A 23157-nucleotide genomic window follows, 5' to 3' on the forward strand; every position below is an offset into this window, starting at 1 on the left:
CTGGCCTGTACCCACACTCGAGGGATGCCCCATCCCACGCAGGGGCAGGGCACCCTGGGCCTTTTCCTGCTGACATGAACTGTGCTGCAGCACGAGAAACTGCTGCCTCAGGGAGCACTGATGTCCCTAACTGGCTGCAGGCAGAGCAGCTCATCCTGAGCTGGGCAGGTCACTCAGCTCTATTTTAAGAGCAGGCAGACAGGGATGCTCAGAGTACAATGATGTTATGTGTTGGGTCCAGTGTGAAACTCATGGAAGGACAAGAGGAAAACCAAACCAAACCAACTGACATGTGAGCACAGTCAAGTGCAGAAAGCTTTCTTGGCAATATTAGTCAACTCCCTCTTCTAAGTAATGTTTATTACATCTAGCAGTGTTTTAGTTGGGCTATACTTACAAATAGCCAAGACCTTTTTTGGGGGAAAAAAACAATCACAAGAAAAGTAACTGAAATATCAGAAGCTTAGAAGAACCTTTGTGAGATCAGACAGCACTATGTGTCTGAGTCACTTTCTGTGAAGGTAAAATTACTTGTAACTTAGGAGCAACTGTCCTCCATTTGTGTTTATTTTTAAAAAGACAAAGATCTTATTCAAAAACCCTGACCTAATAACTGTAATGTGTGCCCATCTCTGCCGGTTCAGAGAGCTGAGTGAAGCTTACTGGGAATGATGCACTGCTCTGTAAACCTTCCATCTGAACTTAAGAACTTTCTGCTCTCTTCTCATTAAGGTGCTCTTCCCTAAAAACCTAGAGCACCTCTGCTACCTAAGAGGATGCTCTCACACTTGCAATTCCTACTTTTTCCCCCCACAAGAGGACTATCAATGTCTTTAACTATTAGTAATGTGTTACATGTATTATCTAACTTTATCACAGAAGCTAAAGCAGAAAAGATATCCAAGTTTGATATGGTTTCCAGCTGCAGAAAGCACCTCTTAGAGAATTCCCAGTGCAATAAGCCAGAAAATTTCATCATTACAGCTTTTGATTTGAGATAGAATTTGGGGACACAAAAATAAGCAAACTCTAGCAACACTGATGCATCTCATACTCCAGGCGTGCACAGGACTGTGCCTCCCTCCTGCTGCAACAGCTACATCAGCCCTGATACATAATTCCAAACCAAATCTTCAGAACCAGAGGCAGCCTGCAGTTCAGTGCATGACAAACCTTCAGCAAACACCATGCTGCCAGTAACAGGCTCCTTCTGATCTGTGGCCTAGATGTCTGCATCAGCAATAAATCAGAGCTATACACCAGCTTTGGAACAGTTCACTTAGAGAAAAAACTGGTTTGGAACATACCCAGTCCACGGTGCAGAAGTTCACAGCTTCAGCAAAGTTGAAGCCCTGGTTGAAGCCACTGTGGTAAGCTCTGGGAAAGGTGATAACAAACTCCCCAGCACACTGGTTGGTTCTGTACACCTGGGGGGACAGACAGGCCAGTGTCAGCTCACACCCAAACACAGCTTGTGAGGACAACATGGATTTCCAACTCACAGTAACTTCTGTGAGGACTTCTGAGAGTTTTAAACCACAAGCCCAAGAATGACAACTGGCAATTGACAAAGTGTCACATAAAACCCTGGAAAGCCAAGGGTTCCACTCAGGCACACCCCACTCTGAACAGTTCTAAGCTGGCTGCCTGGACCTTATGCTCCTCACACCTCAGGGTTAGGGTCAACACAGATCCAGCTCTCTCCAATGTGCAGCTGAAGGGGAAGAGAAATTGGGAACCTTAACATTCATATTATTGTTCATCTAAGACTGTTGGGGCCATACAGTCAGCATGAAAGCAGGCAGGTCTTCCTGCATTCTTCCATTTTGGAGGCTACCATAGGAGACACCACAAATTTTGCTACTTTTTCCAGATTTTCCTTTAAGTCCCAAGGTCAGCTCATCAAAAGCCAATTAACTTGTAAAGGGACATAATTCCCATGAATAACCTAGTATGGAATAAGATGAAATCTGATGAAAAAATGTTTTTTAAATACCTAAGGACTTATCCAGGAAAAATAAGAGAATGTGGATGACAAAATAAAGGAAGAATGGGGTTTGGGGCCTTGACAGAAACTCTATGCCAAAAAACCAGTGTCTGATTGAACAGACCTACAAGAGCTCCTGCCATTGTTCCAAAGGTAAAGCCTAAACCTTTCAGCTGAGACACAGAAATAGAAATATCCAAGATGGATTTCCAGAAAAGAGTCTGCCAGTAGATTCCAAAGGCAACAATTCCATTGCCCATCTGCTCACACTGGCACATTTTAGTGGATAAGGAAGATGCAACACACATGGAAACCACCACACCACCTCTGTAATAAAAGTGGCTTCAATTATCAGCTTTAAGTAGGGTTCCAATCAAAGGGGGTTGGTTGGGGGAGTAGCACAGGAGTCTGACACATACAGGCACCCCGTGGGCCATCAAAGTGTTCGGGTTCATTATGGTGACAAGTTGGTGCAAGAGATCTGGCTGGGACTCAAATAGCTCTGGAGCAAGTTTCTTCATTACATCCTCCAGCTGCTCAGCTGCGTACCCTGGGGCTCCATACCACGTTTTAGGCTCCCCCCTGCAAGATTATTAAAAAAAGTTAAATATAAGCAAACTTTAAGTTACATTTTTAGTCTTCTGCTTTAAAATACACCATGTCAAAGGAAGGGCATATCACCAGGAAGGAATGCAAAGGTTCTGTACATTCCTGAATCTTCACATTTTACACAGGTCCCTTTTCTCCAGACCTGTTTTTAAATGCCTACACTTCTGAGCAGGTACTTCAAATATTGTGGGGGAGGGAGAAAAAGTCTGAAGAAGTCCTCAGTGAAGTTCTGCTGATTCCAGCGCAACAACAACATAAGCTGCCTGTCGTTTCCCATGAACACAAACTCCCTCTTGGGTCCAACAACCAAAGCCAGTTCTTTCTGTCTTATGTATAACTGCCATAAAAGCAACACATAGGAAGTAGAAATCAAACTTCCAAATTATGCAAGACTTCAAGTGAAAAAAAAATCCATATCCAGAGTAGGAACAAAGAACTTTCAGCACTCAATGCAAGCCAGCTGAGAGAATTAAGGGGATGCAGATGTGTTCCAGCAGATACTGTTACAAGCTTACACTGACACTGGCTCACTGCAACACTGAGACAAAAATGTCTCCAGGGCCTTAGCAAGAATGAACTTAGAAAAGGTATTTAGAAAGGAAAACAGACAAATCACCTTATTCCAAGACTTCTGAAGAGTTGGCAGATTAAAACTGACCCAACAGTGTTCTTTTCTTCCATCAATCTTGAAGCAATTGGCAGGATTCCAAAAGATACGAGTGAGGTGTGAATCCAGAAGTCTATCTCTCATCCCTAGCAGCTCATTCCTGTACTTACACAGCCCCTGTGTCAGGGGAAGAGGACAGCCAGCAGGATGGGCTGTGGAGGGGCAGTTACAGGGAGTTACACACAAGGAGTTGTTACAGAGTATTAAATGACTTTGCAGCCTTGGACCTGGCCATCATCCTGGGACAACTCTGCAGCCTTGGACCTGGCCATCATTCTGGGACAACTCTAGGAATCCAGGAAGATCAGCCACAGATGCAACTAAAAACCATTCTGTTTCTGGACTGGGCTAGTCAAGAGTTCTGCTCCCTGATAGATGCCAGCACTGAGGAATGAGTAACATAACAGATAAGAACTATGCTAAACTTGAAGCAGGATATTGGAACTGGGGGTCTCTGGACCTCAGGGGAGGTAACAGACATTTCTAATGCAGGTGTTGAAGTGCCAGCAGCCTGAGGGAGCAGCAGTGGAGGTCACAGGTCTTTTTGCTCTGCTTCCTGACTGCTCCACATCCCTGCCTGTACAAACACTAGCAGCAACGATGGCAATTCATCCTCTGGCCAGGGCTGACATCTTATTTATTTCCAAGCATCTTCAGAGCAAAGGTTTGGGGTTTTTTTTCCCTTTTACCATTTCTAGAATGAACACAGAATTCAGAGTTCCATAGGAGGACTACTGTCTTCAACCCTAGGGAAGCTCTGCTGCTGCAGCCTGGGTCACTTGGGATTAGCTGCTCACAACACTGCACCAGGCAGGACACAGGCTCCTCTAAGGCACATGGGAATGCTGAAGACAGACATGCCATCCCTAGGACTCTCTCAGAGTCAGTCCAGCTTTTTGAAGAACCAGTCCTGATTTTTGGAGTCTTTGATTCAGAGGTTAGAGCACTGTCTCTGCAGAAGCAGGATGTTCAGACTGTTCTGGCCAAGAACAGCTTTAACCTCAACTGCACATTGCTCTCCAATGCAGACTCAAACCTCTGCATTGAAGAGAAATGAAGAAGAATATCTGCAAATGAAAGGATATCAAGGACTTTCCGGATGGAGGATAAATAAACTGAAAGCAGGTCAAGAAACTTTTTATGTCTGGATATATCTCGTGTATGGACAAGCAGGCACTGACACACCTTTCTGGCCTCCTGCAGACAATAATGCAATTGGGGGCACACTATGGAGGACAGAAAGCCATTCTAAGAACAGTGAGAGGAAACTCTCCTAGGAGAAATGAAATCTGTGCTGCAATCTCCTCTGCCACCCACAGTTTTCAGTCTGACTGAAGACTCAGACAAAGAAAAAAAAACAGTAACACATGACAAGAAAGACTGTTTCTATCATGTAATACTGTCACTCCTTTGCTCATCCTCACTCAAACATTTGTTTTTTTAACAGTAAGCACCATGAAAGCAAGTGAATTAAGTCACTGGCTCTTGGGCTGCACTGCAGAAGCTGCTATTTCATGGAACAGCAACTGAATAACCAAGCAAAAAGGACTCACTGAACAGCAGCTGGGATTGGTTTTACCATTCTGCTTGAATACTCGCATGAACTAGGAAAGAGAAAGAACTTGACAGGCTTCAGGAAGAGTGACAACCATAATCCAGGCTGTAGAAAAGCTGTTGTAAGGTGAGAAGTTCAAGGAGTTCAGTCTATTTAGAATATCAAAGAGATGGCAAAGATCTGTCCTGATTACAGCTGACAGGTGTTGGCTTGATGAGAGGATTTATGACAGCATGATCCATCCAACAGACAAAACATGCCGGAACTGAGTGCTAGCTGAAGTTGGATGATTTTTAAAAGAAAACTCGCATGGTTTTTAGTTTACATTGAGTATAATAAAACATTTGATGGAGTATCTGCTGCATCTTTCATGGATTTTTTAAAACTGGGAATGGATGTCTCTTTCCAAAACATGACCTCTTGTCCAAAAGTAAATCAATGTAGGAATTACACTGTCAGATTTGACCCTGCTGCAACAGGACAGCAGGTTACTCTGGCTGAGCTCTGTGCATCTGCTTTTAGTCCACTAATTAAGGACAATAGGGAAGGAAAGGGTGATTGTTTCCTAGATTGGGTTTATTCCTCAAACTCACCAATGCAGATAGTTAATGGAATAGCTCCAGTGGTCTTCTATATGCCAACAAAATGAGGAAAAGCACATTCCTACGTACAGCCAGGGCAGTTTCATCCCACAGATGTCCGCAGTGATGTGAGCAAGCACAGACTGCTCCATCACAGGCATGTTGTTTAAATTCCAGCCACTATCAAGGTATTCCTGAAAGTTGAACAGAAGTGTCACAGGTTCATACAACAGGAAGGGAAAAACCCAAGAACATAAAACTGCTCAAGAGCAATAGAAAAGAAGCACTTTTCCCAACTGATGAATATAAGAAACAGGTCAATGACTCAAAGACTAAACCCTCCACTGTCTTTGCCTCTCTCACAACCCTGACCTGACCTGCTTTGTTAAAATGAGACCTTTTTTATTTGGTTTGGAAGTTATTTATTAACTACTAGAATAAGCCTATGGCTTTAAATGGCTGATCACAACAAATTTTATTTATTCAAAATCCCAATGTAACTCTCCTATTCAAATACTCTGCCAGATACACAAAACAAACTCTTTGCAATCCAGTTCAATTATTGTGCTCTTATCCAAGGAGAGCTATTCCATGAAAAACTGCAATAAAAACATCCACAGTGAACTCAAAGACCTACCTCTTCTTCTGGTCTAACTTTAAACTTCCCACCTCTAACAGGGAAGCCACTGCCAAACTCCTTCGAAGCAATGTCAGCTCCATACTCCACTGTCACATCCTCCTCAATGGTACTGACAAGTCTCCAAAATTCTTTTTCAACCAGCTCAGTGGGGACCATCTAGGTATGAGAAGAAAAGGGAGTATGTACTGAGGAATCAGTAGATGAGAAGCACGTGCATCAAAGCCGTCTCAGGGAGGAACCTCCATTAGCTTGAAGCTTTTCCCCATTTTAAAATTGTTTCAACAAGAGAAAAACAACTGCAGCAGACATGTGGTTCCAGCAGATGCTGCTGCCCTGTTCTCTCAAGAGTGCCTGACTGTCACCTTTCTCTTCCCTACAGACACTTCTTCTAAAGTGGGAAAAACAAATAAAAACACAAGCATGACACCAGCAAGAACCAGGACTTGGCGATGTAAATGAGAACCTCTGATTTGGGATTTCATCCCACTTGAAATCAGAATCCCTCCCTTCCTCCCTCCCTAGAGTTATCTATTTTAGCTAACCACACAAGATGAACTCTCCACAAGACGAGGATAAAGCAGGAACATACGTGTACTGGCATGTTAAAATAGTCTGACTTGAAGGCATCAGCCATTTCCCCAAACGTGCGCAGGGTGTAGTCTCGTGCTGCTTGTTCAAACCCAAAGGCTTCTTGAGGCTTGTTACACTCCTGCAAGTGATAAAAGGTAATGATTTCTATAACCCATTAACAGAACACTGCTCAGATGTACACAAATGGGCTCCTGTAACAGTTTCTGAGCATCATAAGGTAAGAAGGAAGGACACCACTGCAATGAAAACACTCTTAAAGGCAGAGTCAGAAGAAGAAAGTCTGCATGATTCACCAAATTACAAAATTTATTTATAAGTCTGCATAAATATTAATGAACTAATATGCCTAATTTATCCTTACTCTAGTACAGCTAAGCAGCATAAGATCCAGAAATGACCATAGTGAAGCACCTAGTTGAGACTCCAATTTTAAGTACACAGAAAAGGTGTCAGTCAAAATCCAAAATGTTCTTCAAAGGCACACCAATTTTTGGCTCAAAACATTAAGTGTCAGCTTTGCAATATTAAGCATTCCCAGTCTTCACTTTAGCCTTACCTCTATCACCTTGTTTGCCCAACCTTAAATAACAACAAATTGTATTTTCTATACCTGTGATCAGTTTAAAAAACCCAAATAATACAAATTAGCCTTTGGCCTTACTTCAGTGATTTGTGAGATTACCTGAGCCAGACACTGGGGACACCTCCAGTCCCCTTTGGGAACATCATGGAGGGGTGGAATTAAACAGAAGGTGTGGTAACTGTCATCACAGCCATCACACAGCAGGAGTCGGTCCTCATCATTCCCACTGCCACACAGGAGACACACATACAGATCCACCTGCAACACAAAATTCCAGTAGCAATGGGAGAGCTGAAGCTAACTCTGGGTGAAAGCAGTTTGGTAACTCCCATCTGTGACACTTCCCAAAGCTTATCCTTATTTTATCTCTGTAATGGAAATGAGATAAGCACACCCTGAATATTCTTTTAGAAGTTTAAATACCTCCCTCTGTAATTTAAGTGCAGACCAAAAGAGCTGCAAGCCCTTCCATGCATTTTTTTTCCCCAAATGGCAGAAGACTTGACTGAGTGCCAGGACAGCTCACATCAGCAGCACTGTGGCCTTGGCAGGTATAACCCAACACCTGGGGCTGAGCAGGAATAACCCAACACCTGCTGGGGGCTCACAAACCCAGCACGGGATTTCCCATGTACAGCCTCAGGTGTTTCATTCCCCTCTGAAACCAATTGCACTGGAAGACAAATCTGGAGACAAAGGAGTTCCTGCTGCTGGGGATGTTCCTTATTTTCTCCAGAAAAGACTCCAGCCTCCCAGAGGAGCTTCGGGTAGGGGGGCAGCTCTTAATTCTGACAGAGCAGCTCCCAAGCCCCCAGGAACAGGTACAGGCACTCCAACCTGGGATGGGCTCTCTGCTGCCTGTCCTACCCAACTTTCACCAGCAGCCTGGAAGGCTCTTCCCAAACACAGAACAGTCAAGAGGACAGGCAGAGACTCTTGCCTTATATTGTTAAAAAGCAGCATCTCCTGCTCCTCCCCACAAGCTTTTTTCATTTGGGGGGTGAGGGTGTCAGGCTTCTGGTATTTGCACCCTTCGTTCTCAGGTACCAGCCACAGGTGTGGATTGAATGGGAACATGTTTGGTTTTAGGAGGGACCCAACTCGTGGCATGGCCAGAAAGAATCTCAGCATTTTCTTCTCAAAAGTGAGACAACTACCACTGCCTTCAGGTGGGGGTTTTGAGGGATGTCGGTGGCATGTGGAGAGCTGGAGCAGGGATGGTTTTTAAGATGCATTTGAACAACAAAGCTTCCAATTTAATGCTGAAATTGTGGCATTAGGGGCAGGTCTGTGAAGTGCCATGTGCCACAGCCTGCACAGAGCTCTCCTGAGGTTACAGAGCAGTAGGGAGGGATCAGCTCACAAGAACCACTTTCACTGACTATGCTTTCAAAATGCTTATTTTGAGACTGTACTCTGGAGACAGAAAACAAATTACTTTAGTTATAGATAATGAAACTTAACCATCCTGCCATTTCCAGGTCTGTGAAGCAGGAAGCTTTGGCAGTGTGGATGTTCCAGCAGGCACAAACACTGCTGTGCTTCAGCCTGGGGCTCCAGGAAGAAGACAGGAGTCCTCCATGTGGCAAAGTGACAGCAGGTTTTACTACACACCCTAGAGAAATCCAGACATGCCTGCAAAAAATGCAGCTGCAGGAAGGCAGGGGGTACTCACAGCACTGGTGGGTTTTTTAGATTTGACTTTGGATTTATCCTTCTCTGGCTCCCCAGAAAGTTCCTTCTTCTCAGGGAGTTTCACCACGCTACGCATTTCCTTGTCTGGGCAAAGGAAAAAAAAAAGGGAGTGATGCAAAATGTTCCAATGCTTCACATTCTTTGTTATTATTTGTTTTGTTTATTGCTTGTTAGACTGCATCATACCAAGGTGTTTGCTGAATTGTTATCCCCCCTACACTTGTTTCAGTCAGTGTAGGGCAAGACTTGAACTCCTGCAACGCTTCCAGAAGCCAGTGATATCCAAAAATCCCAGCACACCACCACAAGCCAGCACTGGCTATCACAGCCCACAGGTTTTCAGTACTTTATATGCCATTTCAACTCATTTAAATTGAATTATGAGCAGGTTTGTCAGCTAAGGTTTTCTTTCCATGTGGTGTTAAAGAATGTTGTCAAGAGCTTTTTCCTTCTAATCTTGGGGGAGGGAGGCTAGTGCTTAGAGACTCCTTGAAGAAGAAAAATTCAAATTACAAAACACCATAATCTAAAGACATTGTTGAAATAAAGGTTCTGAAGGAACAAATGAGACTGACAGATTGCTCAGGTAATTTCAATTATTGAGTATTTGTAAATGGTTCCTGTATTTATTTGGCTAAATTATTTATCAACAAGTTTATTCTTCTGTTTGATGGCATTAAATATTGTTTCTCAGTCTCAAATAATTATTTCTTAAGGAGAGAACTGCTGAAGCAGCAATTTAATCATATTATGGAAACTTTATCATTAAACTCAAAACAGACTACCTTTTGCTTTCATGAGTTAAATTTCTGGATTTCAAGTCGAAATTCTTTCCTAAAAGTATCTGATCTCTGATAGATTCTTAAAGGAGTTTCTTCTATTTAAAGTTCATGTACTGATGTTATTTAAAATACAAAACAAAACCATTGCTCCAAACTCATTTCTGATGTTTTCATTTGAAAAAGAGTTACACTTTTTCAAATGTGATTGTCTCTTCTGAAACAATCATCTTCAAGAAAACTCAACCACTTACAACAAAATCCCCCCCAAAATACTTAAAACCCATAAAAGAACTTTTTATCAAAAATCCAATTTTAAAATTAACTCTTCAAGAAAACTCAACCACAAAAACTCAACCACAAAATCCCCCCCAAAATACTTAAAACCCATAAAAGAACTTTTTATCAAAAATCCAATTTTAAAATTAACTGAAAGTTGGGATTTTTTATAAAATACTTTGAATAGTTCCAAATGCTGATTTTAGCTCTGTTTTAAAACACATATGTGCAAAGTAACAGAAACTGCATTTAAGCTGTGTTTCACTCACCACCTTCACTCTTTGGAGGGGCACAGCCCATTCTGCGTCTCAGATTGTGAGTTCTGGCTTCTGGAGGGTCAGTCTCACTTTTAACATTGGTTGCCTTTAAAAAAGGAAAAAAATAAACAATGAAAAACCCTTCAGTAATGTCCCTAGCTGGAAGACTCTGGTTTGCCACTTGTGTTTGTGGGGCTTGTACTCCTTGTCCTTCGTGTCACTGCTCAGATCGGGCTTCTGCAAGCACTGAAGTGACAATTTGATTACTTCGTTTCTGCCTCTCCTTGCAATACAAACTGTGTAGAATAATTTCCTGGCTCGTGGAAAGAACATAGACAAGGCCCTAATAATTCCTGTGCTGAGTTAATAAGCAGCATGTATGACAATGGTAACATTATTTATCTGAACAGGGCACAACATCACTTTTTCTCATCAGTTTAATGGCTGCAATAGCCATAATAATGGATCTTAAATAAAGCTGAAGTCATCCTTTAAGTGTTGATGAGCACCAAACATTTCTCAGTGTGGAATACCAAGCCCAGCTCTTCTAGCAGATGGGGCTTTACAGAATGGGTCACCAGCACTCTGGAACTGCTGAAGTGTCCTGAGGTTGAGTGGCTGTCATGCTAACACAGAACAATATAAAAGTAAATTACAACCTATCAAACATCCCTGTCCTAACTGAAATACAGCTCTGTACTACACACATTGCAGGAGCTCCCTTCTTTCCATGTTTTGGAGAGGACAACTGCTGCTTGAATTAAGGGCAGAAGGGAAAATATGCAAGAACAGTTTTAGCTCTTTCAAGCTGCTGAATGAACACACTTAATTGCTGAAAACTGTGCATACCTCTGGCAAGAAACAGAATAATTAGTGACAATTCCCCGTTTGTCAAGCCACACAACACTCAGTAACTGCAGACAAAATGTAATGGTTTTTAATGAGTAAACAACAAATCCTACAGACAGAAAAAAAATCTCATGTTGCCAGGAAGTAATTCATGAAATTGCTGGATCCACATTTCCCCAGTTCTGTTAGTCTGTTCCCATCACAAGCATTCTCTCAGCAAGAGAGAGCAGTAAAGGACAGAGAAAACCACTGCAGTGGTGTGAGGATGATGGTATTCTATAGACAGCACAGAAAACAGACTTTCAGAAACAAATGACAGCCAGAAGGGGGGGAGGGGAAAGGATGAAAAAGTGTTATTTTAGACATGAAGTCTATGCTAAAAAACTATGTATTTAACAAAAAAGCAGTATCAGTCAAGGGAGGCAGGATGTCATTAACCATCACCCACAGACAGCCTGTGATACTGACCAAAGAAACCTCCAGAACTGCTGTTTGTTTCAGACTGCCTCCAGTCTTAGACTTTGTAAACTCTAGATTTATATTCTGAAAGAAAACAGTTGACTTAATTTCAACATTAAATGCACAGTACCACTCAACTCTGCAGCTTATGCACATGACCAGTGAGTCCTGGCTGATGCTCAAAGGTTGGGTCAGAAGCCCCAGAGCACTGCAGCTGCCTCTTCACTAGAGCCTGGTCCCTTAAAGCTCCCACTGGAACCAGAATCACAGGATTGCAGAAGGATTTGGGTTGGAAGGGACCCTAAAGATCACCTTGTCCCATGGGCAGGGACACCCACTAGACGAGGTTGAGACACATCCAACCTGGCCTTAAATGTTTCCATGGATGAGGCATCTACCAAAGATGAAAGATGATGTGACATCAACATCAGTGGAAGATAGCAATAAAAACCAATTTCTCAGAACAGAAAACTGACAAGCAGAAAGAGCAAATGTGCAGGAAAAGGTTGTAAATGGGAGAACAGAAAAGAAATTCTATAAAATCTGGGTCCTTGAATCATTCATTTCCTCATGTGAAAACCAAAATTATCAGAAAAAAAAGTTTCTACTGCTTCTGATAATAGAGGACATATGGTTCTTGAAAACAAAGATCTAGAAGGCAAACAGCTTTTCCTAAATAAAAGTGTAAGAAAACCTTGAAAACCAAGATATTGTGCCTCATTTCAGTGCAGTGCCCAAACAAACTGAAAACATAAAAACCCCCAAACCAACCAAACAAAAAAAAAAGCCAAATAAACCAAAACATCCCCCAAAAATCCAAACTAAAAAACCCCCAAACCCCAGCAAAAAAAACCCAACCCCCCAAAAAAACCAACAAAAACCCCACCCACAACCCCCCCCCAAAATAAAACAAACAAACAAAGAAAAAAAACCACCCCAAACCCCACAAAAAAGAGCACTCACTGTTCCTTGAAAAACACCAGAAGACATTTCCTAAATAATGATCTTTCACCACCTATTTAAGCACAAACACTTCCCAGTGCCTCTCTAACCCGAGGCAAAGGCAGTGGTATGGAATGGCTGTTAATTCACAGCATCAGCTGCACCAAGAGAACACCTGGAATTGTTAAATTGTAAGGATGAGAACTCCTCTGTCCCTCCTTCACTCCTACACTGACGATCAAGTGGCTCCAACCAAGGACACAGCTGCCATCTCTCCAGTCCTCCCCTCTTCTAGGCTTTGGTGAGGTTGTGCTTCTATCAACATTTCCCCAGAAGCTCATCCCACACACTCTGACCATGATCTCCTTATATTCCAACAAGATGGTTGCACACATGATACTTGAAGCCTCAGCAGTGACAGAGAGCAAGTTAAAACCCCTCAGCTGAAGCCACAAAGGAGCAGCTCCTTTAGCAGGCAAAGGACAACTCAAGAATGGTCACAAGGCCTTCAGGAAGTCAAAAGATTGGGGGGGAGGGAAAGATCTCCTCCAGGTTTAGACATTTATTAGTAGTAATTAAACTGGTAGTAATTTACACAAAAGTCAGTCAGGCTCTCTGTACTTGCAGAACACAACTGGTTCACCCCTGCTACACATCCATGAAGGGTAACTCCCACCAAGCTCTGGAGGTGTCACTGCTCTCCAGGAACAATGAAGATGCCAGAGAAATGTCTTACACTGAAATATCTTTATCAGAGGCACACACATAAAAATCTTTGGAAATATGAATCTCACTAAAGCTACTAAAGCCTTAGTTTGGAAAAGAGACCAAATGCACAATTACTGAGTCAGCTGGATTCACTGAAAAACATAAGAAAGACCACCTCCAGGCCCCCAAAATGTAGCTGCACTTTAAATCATGAAACATCTGGGTAATGAACAGAAGATGCACTGACATAAGATTCTGGACACTTCAGTTCATGCAGGGGACACTTGTCCCTCTAGGCATCCAGTGTGACTCTGGGATGACACACAGTTACTACAGCTGGGAAGGAGAGGTACAGGTGGCAGGAACCAGTATCTGCCTACAGGTTCACTGCAACTACTCTAGAGACACCCAAGGTCTGTCTAGTCCAATTTCAAAATAAGAGGAAAACAAATACCCCCTGTGGAGATCTGCTTTGGGTATTAGAAACTGGCTGGTTTAAGGAATTTTTGCTGTTGGACTGAACATGAGCTTTAATGAAAACATGCTATTCCGGTCTATTCCCCTCTGAACAGCTCCAGAGTGTTTCATTATTTCACCATGTAGATAGAAATATCTCCAGCTGGAATATCTGTCAAAATAACTCCTGAAGCCAGTTTAACATGTGTTGAAGCCACACAAACAGATAATGCTATACACAGATCTAGAAGGGATTATGTTATGGCACAGTCATTAGTGGAAACTATATAATTTCATATTTTTGACATTTGCAGGAAAGAAGGCAATGACTATTTCAAGTATTACCAAATAAAGAAAAACAATATCAAAAGACTCAGTGAATACAAGCAGTAATCTTGTCTGGATGATCACCAGAGCTGACTGAAGAGCTTCTCTAACAGGCTGTTGAAGGAGGAAGCACATCTCCAACTGACAGCTGCCACATTGAGCAGCCACAGCTTCTCCAAAAACACAGCTCAGGTGCTTAGATTACCAGGAAAACACTGAATAGACACACAGTAACCGACACCTACACAAGAAGCATCTGGGTAAGCACCACTTAATAAGAACACGTGAAAGGAAGCCAAAAAGAATCTCATTTGACATGATACTCAAAAAACGTATTGTAAAACAAACTCACTTGAAAGACAACACTGTCAGGAAAATAAAAATCAAATTAGAGTGAAAAGTGAGCTAAACCCAAGTTACTTCTGTGAATTCTCTCAGGTCATTAAAAAATCTGTGTCTGCCACATACAGGAGGGGAGTATTTTAACTGCCTAGGGAGGGGAGGAGCTAAAAAATAAGTTAACCTTACATGCATCACTTGTCTAGAACTGCCTCCACGTCAGTTTGGACAGATGTCAAGTGCTCATTGCAAGACAGAGCTTGAAAAGTCATTTGAAATGAAGCATGTCCTCATCTAAGGAGGTTTTTCCTCTTCTAAAAGTTAAATACTGTGCAAACCATGAAGTGAGTGTTAAGTGTGTGACAGACACTCTCAGGAAATTTCTATTCCCAGGATACAGTAAATATGGTTCCATAGTTTTACAATGTCAATCAGATCTTTCCCTGTGCAATTGCACCTCAAAAATACGGCAGCAAAGACGGGTGTAACAAACACACAAGCTCAATAAAAATCCAAAAAGAAATCAGTTTTCAGACCTAATGCAAATGCCAAGTTTTCAGTTAAATACCTTTAGAAAATGGTGCTGCTTTCCATTACTTAACATGAATGTTTGAGGGAAGCCAAATTATTTTTGATCCAGCAGTTTCCTTAGCATGAAGATTCTTATCTTCAACTCTATTTTGTTCTTATCCTGTTTGCAAAAGACCCCTTTTTTCTGAAGAGCCAGCAGAATTTAGCTGTTCTTCACTGAGAGGTGATTGTCACTACCTACAGAAAAAGTCTAATTTTAACCTCTCTGGACTTACATCAAATCCCTTCCTCATTTTGGTAGCTTTGTGTAAAGGCCTGTGTTGATTTCTGTACACAGAGATATTGCTTGTAACAGGATTAGGGCATTTATTGCTTAAAAAAGGTCAGCGCTCCTGTCTTTGAAAGATCATCACAGAAAGAGCATTTCAAAGAAACAAAAACGGATGTTGGCAACTGCAACCAATTTTGGTTTTCCAAATAAATGACTGCTGCTCTAAAAGATCAGACCTATTCCTCATTAGACATTATGTGGCCTCCATTCTCAGTCAACCCTGAATTTTGGTTTAATGGCCAAATCAAAGATTGATGACTAGGAAGGATGAAGACTTAAGCTAGAAAAATATCCCAAGTCACGCTGTTAACATCACTACAGCAGCCAGGAAGCTTTCTGCAACTTGTCCCCCTTAGTGAACGTGCCACAACCCTGCCACGGCTTGGCACAAGTCCCTCAGTCACTCTAGGCATGTGCCCACTCAGGCCCACAGCATTTGTGGCAGAGAGATGACCTGGAATGTTCCATGAATGTAGCAGTACTCGGCCTTACAGAAATCATTACAGGAACATCCCTTACCATGAGGCTTTGGAAAACTGCAGAGAGAGAATACCAACAGATACTGCTGCAAACAGGAGTCAGAGGTTACCTGGGAGGACTAATGCTAAAAACTTCACTTCTAATGACAAGTTTGCCCATGGCTTTCTGAACTGCTGAGCACAGCATCTGGTCACCTGCATGACACCAGGCACACCATGCAGCTTCACAAACATTCCAGAAACAAAAAGAACCCTCCCAGACTGGCTGCTACACAAACTGAGCAGTTGCAGCAGAGCTTACCAAGAGACTTGCCCCCGACTGGAACAAGTTGTAGGGGTAGAGAATTCGCTCGTAATGCGCACGGATGTGTGAGCCCACGGCTTTGCCAGGAGCAAAGCCCATCCTCGTGGCTATTTTGGTCCATTTTCTCTCCTTGCAAACCACATCAAATCCTCCTTGTTCTGCAACTAGCTAAAAAGTGAAAATAAAATGGTCACATGTTTAATGGTAAAACTACCAGTGTTCAAGGAAAAAGGCAGGACAACATCCCAATTGACATCTTAAACCACAAAAATATAGACTTAAAAAATCACACACAACATCAAAGTTGTTTTAAGGCAATAACTGGAATACATCACATATAACCTATTCAGGAATTACAGACTTGTTTAATTACTTTACAAAGAAATCAGCACCTATGTTCCACTCAGCATACTCTGAGAACTTATTTGGCTGCAATTTGTCACTTTGTATCCCAACACAATTTTCTAGCACAGGACACTCAAGTTCTTTTCACTGAACAAGTGCTATAAAATAAGCTCAAAAATTCCCAATAAAAACTGCCCTAAACATAAAAAAGAGAAAGGATTCTCCAATAAGATATATTCTATCTTTTACTATCAGTATATATTAAGTTCTCCACAAGTTAAACAAGTTTCCTCCTAAAAGGAATTTGATTTATTTTCTTCCATATTTCTAATGGAAAATTTTTTTCTCTCACTTTTGTCATTGTTCAGGAACTTTCTCCAATTAAGCCTAAGTTTATTCTTGACCAGTACACCCAAGCTCAGTTTTAAAGAAGAGCAGCAAATTTAAGGTGATCTCCTAGCTCACAGGAAAACTTCCATAATAATGTATTACTTACAGTCTTTCCCTGACAATGTATTCTTATTCTTACTGTCCCATTAGCTATGTTAGCTTAAACAGAGGAATACTTTTTTCAGCTTAAATATACCCCAAAACCTCCCATGACCCCCTGTGGTACCATCCCAGGAATTGAAGTAACACAGCAGCTCTTCAGGAGCCATTTTTCCATAATGGTCTTACTCTGTTAAGCTGAAATAAATCCAAGATCTTCCTCTCCACATGTGGAATTTTCAGTGTGCATCCTTGAAGCTCCCAAAATTTTGCAATCTGGTCCAGAAAATTCAGCTTTACACGAGTTTGGGCCTGAAACCAATCAACCAAACAAGTGAACTGCATGCTAAAAGCAGATGCAGGTTTTGTATCAGGTTTACAGCACTGCAGCTGGAGCTGCTTGCCCAGCTGTGCCCTCTGCAAGAGTCACTTTGCATTTTTCCCTCTCATCATCTGAAGAAAAATAAATTTGGATAATAATGCAGATATCATTGATGGTATCCGTATCTTTCCTTGAGTCACTTTTGTTACCTTTTACTGCACTGTGAAAAGTACTTTGGGAGAACAGCCAAACAGTAAATTATTACTGCTAAAAGCTCCCTAAACCAGCTGCATTGTCAGGATTTATTACATTTACTACATTAATCATTGCAATAGTTTATTACTATTTGGTTTATTTGCAATAAGCCAAAAATAAATAAGTTTTGGGTTTTTTAATCATTACAAGTTTTTTTCTGTTACCCCTTCTCACTCACAACTGCATTTGTTTCACTTTTAAAGATACAAATGGGTCAGGGCAGGGAAAGTCTGGCTGGTTGCACAGCAATTACCACAGTCAGATCACTGCACTGCTGCTATGTAAGAGCAGTAACTTAAATTTGGACATACTTTATTTTCAGCACATTTTCTAATCTTAAGGTAAAAACTGGCCACGTCGGTACAGATTAGCTTGTCTGCAAACTCCAGGGAGTTCTGAACAGCTTGTGGTCACACAAATCACCCCCTTAGCATTCTAAGCCAGCAGCTGAGCCCTTCCCCAGCACTTCACATGATCATGTCAGGGCCTTAAAAACCAAGAATCCGGAGAATAATCAGGCACAGAGTCACCATCATCCCAAATGGCACCAGCACTGAGCCAAGCAGGACTCCTCACACTCCCCTTTAGTGTCAATTCATTGAAGCAATGAATGAAAGTGCTTGTGTACAGCAAATTTCCACAAACTGAATCCAGATTTTGCAATTGTTTCTTCCAAAAGGCTGGCTATTTTTAAAGCACTCCAAGTGTTTCATCTCTTTTCCTTTTGAAAGATGCTGTATGAGTACAAAATACAGACACAGATCTATGGCCCTGGACAGTTTAACTACTTTGAAGCACCTGTGTGGAAAAGTCCTAAATTATGTTCCTTTAATGAGCATTAACGTTACTTTTATGCCTGGAATGTTTCTAACCAGGTTCTGAAACAGATGAATTTCCGTGCTAATTAAAAATTGCTGTTTGTGGTCCAAAGTACTGTCAGCTCACGGCCAACTCTGGCAAACATCACCTCCCAAAAACACAGACACATTTGGAAGCAGAAGTTCTGCTCAGCTTTCCCGTTTACCTCCAGTTCATTGAGCCTCTGGATCCTCGGTGTGAAGTGAAGCTTGTCGACATCGCACGCGAATGGAGGCTGCCAGTCCTGGAAAACAGAAGGGTTCCATCAAAAGATCAGGAAAAGGAAAGGAGTTTCTGTGACAGCCAGGGGAGCCCGAAGCATGAAGAGGCTCCAGTGGCCCCCAGAACCTCCTCAGCCCCACCAGAAGATGGAACTTGGTGCAGAGGGGACTCAACAGTCACAGCCCGACCTGTCATGGAGCCAGAGCTGCGCTGACACCCAAATCCCCTCACCAGGAACCAGTCCAGAGAGCAGCAACGGAGTGAGTGCCATGGCCTACCCCTCAAACACTTCACTGCGCCTCAAAAACAGACAATGGAACCACAAAATCTGTTACATTTTGGAACTGAAGACCTGCCCTGCTTTGTAAGCCTCCACAGAACCATGGAATCATTAAGGCTGGAGAAGCCCTTTAAGATCATCGAGTCTGACTTTCAACCCAGCAGCACCACCACGATCACCACTAACCCCTGTCCCCAAGTGCCACATCCAAACATCTGTTGAACACTTCCAGGGATGGTGACTCCACCACTGCCCTGGACAACCTGTGCCAATGCTTGACAATTTCCTTGGCTGCAAACATTCAGGAAGAGCTGGAATATGACCAATTTAACAAAAGATTATTATTACTTTGATAAAGTACCTGCAATTGAAGTGTTATTTATAAACACAACTATAAAGCTGTTTTTTATCTTTTAGATCTCTGACATCTACTGCACATGCTTGGTTTGGCAATACACAACTTCACAAAACCAAATTAGATTTGATTTAAACTTGACAGGAATTTATTATATATAAAGTTATCTTATTATCACTAATTACAGAATGAAGATAATGCACAAGTGAGCTACTGACACTGGAGTAAGACAGAGCTTTGCTTCAGGAAAATGAAAACCTTTCTTCAGTATTGGGTGACTGAGGTAACTGAAGTAAGACCAGCATTATAAACACAGTATTTTTTATTTTAGATTCACAGAGAACATGAAAACTGGAGTTAAAACCAATCACACATGATTTCCAAAGCAGTTATCTTACAAAAAAACAAGTAACAAGATTCACCAAGAGTGTGGAGAAGCTGAAGAGCAAAGAGGGCCACCAATCCATATATTTTACCAAGCTTGCATTTATTAATCCAGACCTCAAAATCAGTAATAGAATTTTTCTGATCCTGCAAGGGACTTGCAGCACATCACAACTTGATGACACCATTTGGAACTAACATTTGAATTGGAAATTAGACAATGGTAGGGGGGCAGGATGACAAATTATCCAGAGAATACTCAATCCTTGACCAGTGGGACACATTTCTCTATTATTTTCCTGCTTTTAACCACAAGACTGCCTGGTGCCCAAAGAGAAACTTGATAACACTAACCCTTCTTTGACTGCCTATTCTCTATGCCAGAAAACCAAATGCAATGAAACCACCACGTCTGAGGAAGAGAGCTGACATTCTTTTCTAATATCCTGCTGTCTGATGAGTCATTTAGGGCCCTCAAGCTGTAAGATGAGAAGTACAACTGGGAACAACTGGGCAGGATTTGAAGTATTGTACTTCAACAGGACAAATCTGACTCTCAAGCTGAACCAACTGGTTACATCATGAGTCACAACTCCAGAGTCTGCTCTGTACCAAAGACAGGGAGACAGGAGATAGGCACCAAGACCAAGAGGGGACACAGTGGCAATGACACACAGGACCCTTGAGACACTGGGAACTGAATTAAACTGCCCAGGGAAGAACTGTAGGGAGCTTTGCTTAGGCTGAGAGTAAATGAAACCAAGAGGGCTGTGCTGCCTCTGGCTTTGCTAAGCAGTAAGCCAAGACTGTTCCCAGGTGGACTGTGCATTACCCCAAACCAGACCCTCTAACAAGGCTCTGCAAGGGGCAAGAACCAGGAATAAGATGAACAGAGGCAAGAATTCAGCTCATGTAGGCAGTGACACCATCTCTGAAACTGTCACCAGTCTAGGCTGTACTTCAGGCCCATCACCTGCAGTTACTGCACTGGCAACACATCAGGGAAGCCAAGGAAGGGAGGGCACAGCACAGGAGACTTCTGGTCAGGCCACATGTCTGCTGGCACAGGCTGCTGCTCTGGGCAGAGCCCAGAGGAAAGCCTGCATGCCACTGGGCACAACAGGAGGAACAGGATCTACCTGCTCCTACAGGCTCTGGCTCATGCTCAGACTAAAGAAATCCAGCTCCAAGGGTGCCTAGGGCAGACACAGACCCAGTCCATGTCAGACAGCACAGAGCTGGCTAGTCCCCTCTCCTTATGGAAGCAAATGAGGAAGTTTATGTGCATGATCTTACAGAAACACCTTGTTCACAGCTTGGCAAGCGAAACATCCTGCTCCAGAATTAGCTGATTATCTCCACGATCTCCATGTGTCTATTTATTACTGTCTGCTGCATGTTTGGGGACAGTCTTTCCTGTTTGGCCAAAGACAGTGGCTCTGGCAAAGCACCAGTCACCTACTGTGTTGGAAGAGTAACATGACTCCAGACCAGACAAGCTGCCACAACAGGCATTTCCTACTCCTGCAGTTCTGAAGTTCACCAATGACTGAATGACCAACGCACACACCAAGGCGCCCTGATGGCATGTCAGCTGCTTCTCAAGGAGAAGCTTTGGCAACTCCATTTATTCAACAGCACTTTCAGAAATTGACTTGTCAGCCTATCAGGCAGATGGGTTCATCAGCCAGAATCAAACATTTAACAGCCTTAAAAGTGTTTAATTTTCAGTAAGGAGAAAGTCATTGCAAGAGCTTTGGCTGGGTGATGGTAAATTGGCTTAATGAGAGGCAACACAGGATTAACTCCAGCTTCTGAGGTTTTTATGCAGGTATCATAGAATATGCTGAGTTGCAAGGGACCACCAAGTCCATCAGGATCATCACATCCAATTCCTGACCCTGCACAGACAACCCAACAATACCACGCAGTGTCTGGGAGCATTGTCCAAACACTTCTTCAATTCAGACAGGCTTGGAGCTGTGCCCATTTCCTGGGGAGCCTGTTCAGTGCCCCAGCATCCTCTGGGGGAAAAACCTTTTCCTAACACCCAACCTAACTGTCTCTCAGCTCCAGCCATTTCCATGAGTCCTGCCACATCATGAGAGGAAACAGTACCTGCCCCTCATGAGGACATTGAAGACCCCAGTGAGGTTTCCCAGTGAGGTAGAGCTGAGGGAAAGAATGCCATACATAATATATCACATTAGATTATTATAAAAACACTCCTGGCTTTACACACTACAGCACATCCCACTGAACACAAACTGTGTCAGAAGACACTGTTGCAGACCCACAGCCATTCATCCAGTGAAATGACAGCAGGTATAGCAGACAGTCCATCCTGACTGTCACTGAGTCATTTAAAGTCACAACAAGTTTATTTTGGAACATCCAAACTACTCAAAGTTGATACAACAAATAAGACTAATATTTATCTTTCTCTATTCCACAGTATGGCAAGTTCCTCAAGTCCTAAACAAGATGCTTTCAACCCTTCTTTAATAAGTGTATTACTTACTCAACAAAAATCTTGGACACATTTTGAAGCACAAGTTACCAAGGCAAATGCGATGCTCACAGGCCCATGAAAAGACATTTCTGTGAGACAGAAACGCCTTTATGCACTTGGAAAGGCAGCAGCACCACGAGAGGGAGCTTTATTGTGCAGAATTCACTTGCCAAGCTGCTGAGCCGCATGAGCAGCTTTGCTGAGGAAGAGACCAGCCCCCACCCCCAACTCTCCAGGCCCTCTTCCCTAAAGCTCATGCCTGGGAATCAGTAAGACTTGCCCTCTCAACCCAGCTCCTCAAAGGAACTGGTTTGGATTTTCCTGTTTTAAAAAATGAATTTAAAAAGTTTAAGAAGTTCAGTTTGAAGTGTCTTCCAGCAGCCATGCTGAGTATTAAGATCATTAAGATTAAGTATCTACAGAGAGCAAGAAAATTCCAATTTCCTAAAAAAATGAGGAGTTCTTACTCCACCAGGACTCTACATCTGAAATTACTTTATTGTATTCTCTTGTCCATCCCTGACTGTTACAGGCCTACAAGGGACAAACAAAATCCTGTGCTCACCTTAGCCTGCAATTGTTATAAACCTGTCATCAAATCCAGGTAAAAATGCGACTGACTTCAAATTTTCAAACTCTTCTATAAACTTAAAGGAGAAATCCAGCCATGCAGAAGGCATGCTGTAAGGATCACACAAATATTTCAAGCAGTAATGCAAACTACAAATGGTCAGCAGAATTATTTCTGTGATTTCCATATTCCAGCTCCCAACTGAGCTGTTCCAGGGATGTCAGGCTTCAGAGCACTGCATTTCAGCTGGCAAACCTGCACCTCGCCCAAACTCACTAATTAAAATTTAACCACCCCCACGCCTATGAATTCAAGTGAACAAGAAATTACCAACCTCCCTGCTAAGCTGTTCTACAAGTTAGTTGGCTTCAGCTTTTCTCCTTCCCTTATCCTCATGTCCTTTATAACCAAATCCCTTGTCTACTGGCTGCCAAAGCAGCTATTCCTGAATCCTTCCCGGAAGAAAGGTTTCAAGACATTTTTCAATAAACAAATACCTTTTTCCTTCTCTTTACAGAACCAGCTTTCCAGTCCTGCAAATAAAAGGTGTTTTTTTTTTCCTTGGGCTTTTTTCTGAAGTCTCTTATATTTTTTCAACATCTTTTGAGAACTGTAA

At 42.4% G+C, this 23157-nt stretch overlaps 1 protein-coding gene across 1 annotated transcript in view; it reads right to left on the minus strand.

Annotated features, from left to right (window-relative positions):
* KDM5B (lysine demethylase 5B) overlaps window positions 1-23157 on the minus strand; it is a 52135-nt gene that overhangs the window by 21239 nt on the left and 7739 nt on the right. Inside the window, 12 exon segments of the mRNA XM_039698512.1 lie at window positions 1308-1427; window positions 2407-2569; window positions 5412-5593; window positions 6037-6195; window positions 6629-6748; window positions 7313-7471; window positions 8889-8992; window positions 10236-10388; window positions 10391-10469; window positions 15946-16116; window positions 16972-17094; window positions 18384-18461. Coding sequence (XP_039554446.1) covers window positions 1308-1427; window positions 2407-2569; window positions 5412-5593; window positions 6037-6195; window positions 6629-6748; window positions 7313-7471; window positions 8889-8992; window positions 10236-10388; window positions 10391-10469; window positions 15946-16116; window positions 16972-17094; window positions 18384-18461 — 1611 coding nt within the window.

The sequence above is a fragment of the Passer montanus genome, unplaced genomic scaffold, assembly GCF_014805655.1.
Source record: "Passer montanus isolate IOZ18808 unplaced genomic scaffold, ASM1480565v1 scaffold127, whole genome shotgun sequence".
NCBI lineage: Eukaryota > Metazoa > Chordata > Aves > Passeriformes > Passeridae > Passer > Passer montanus.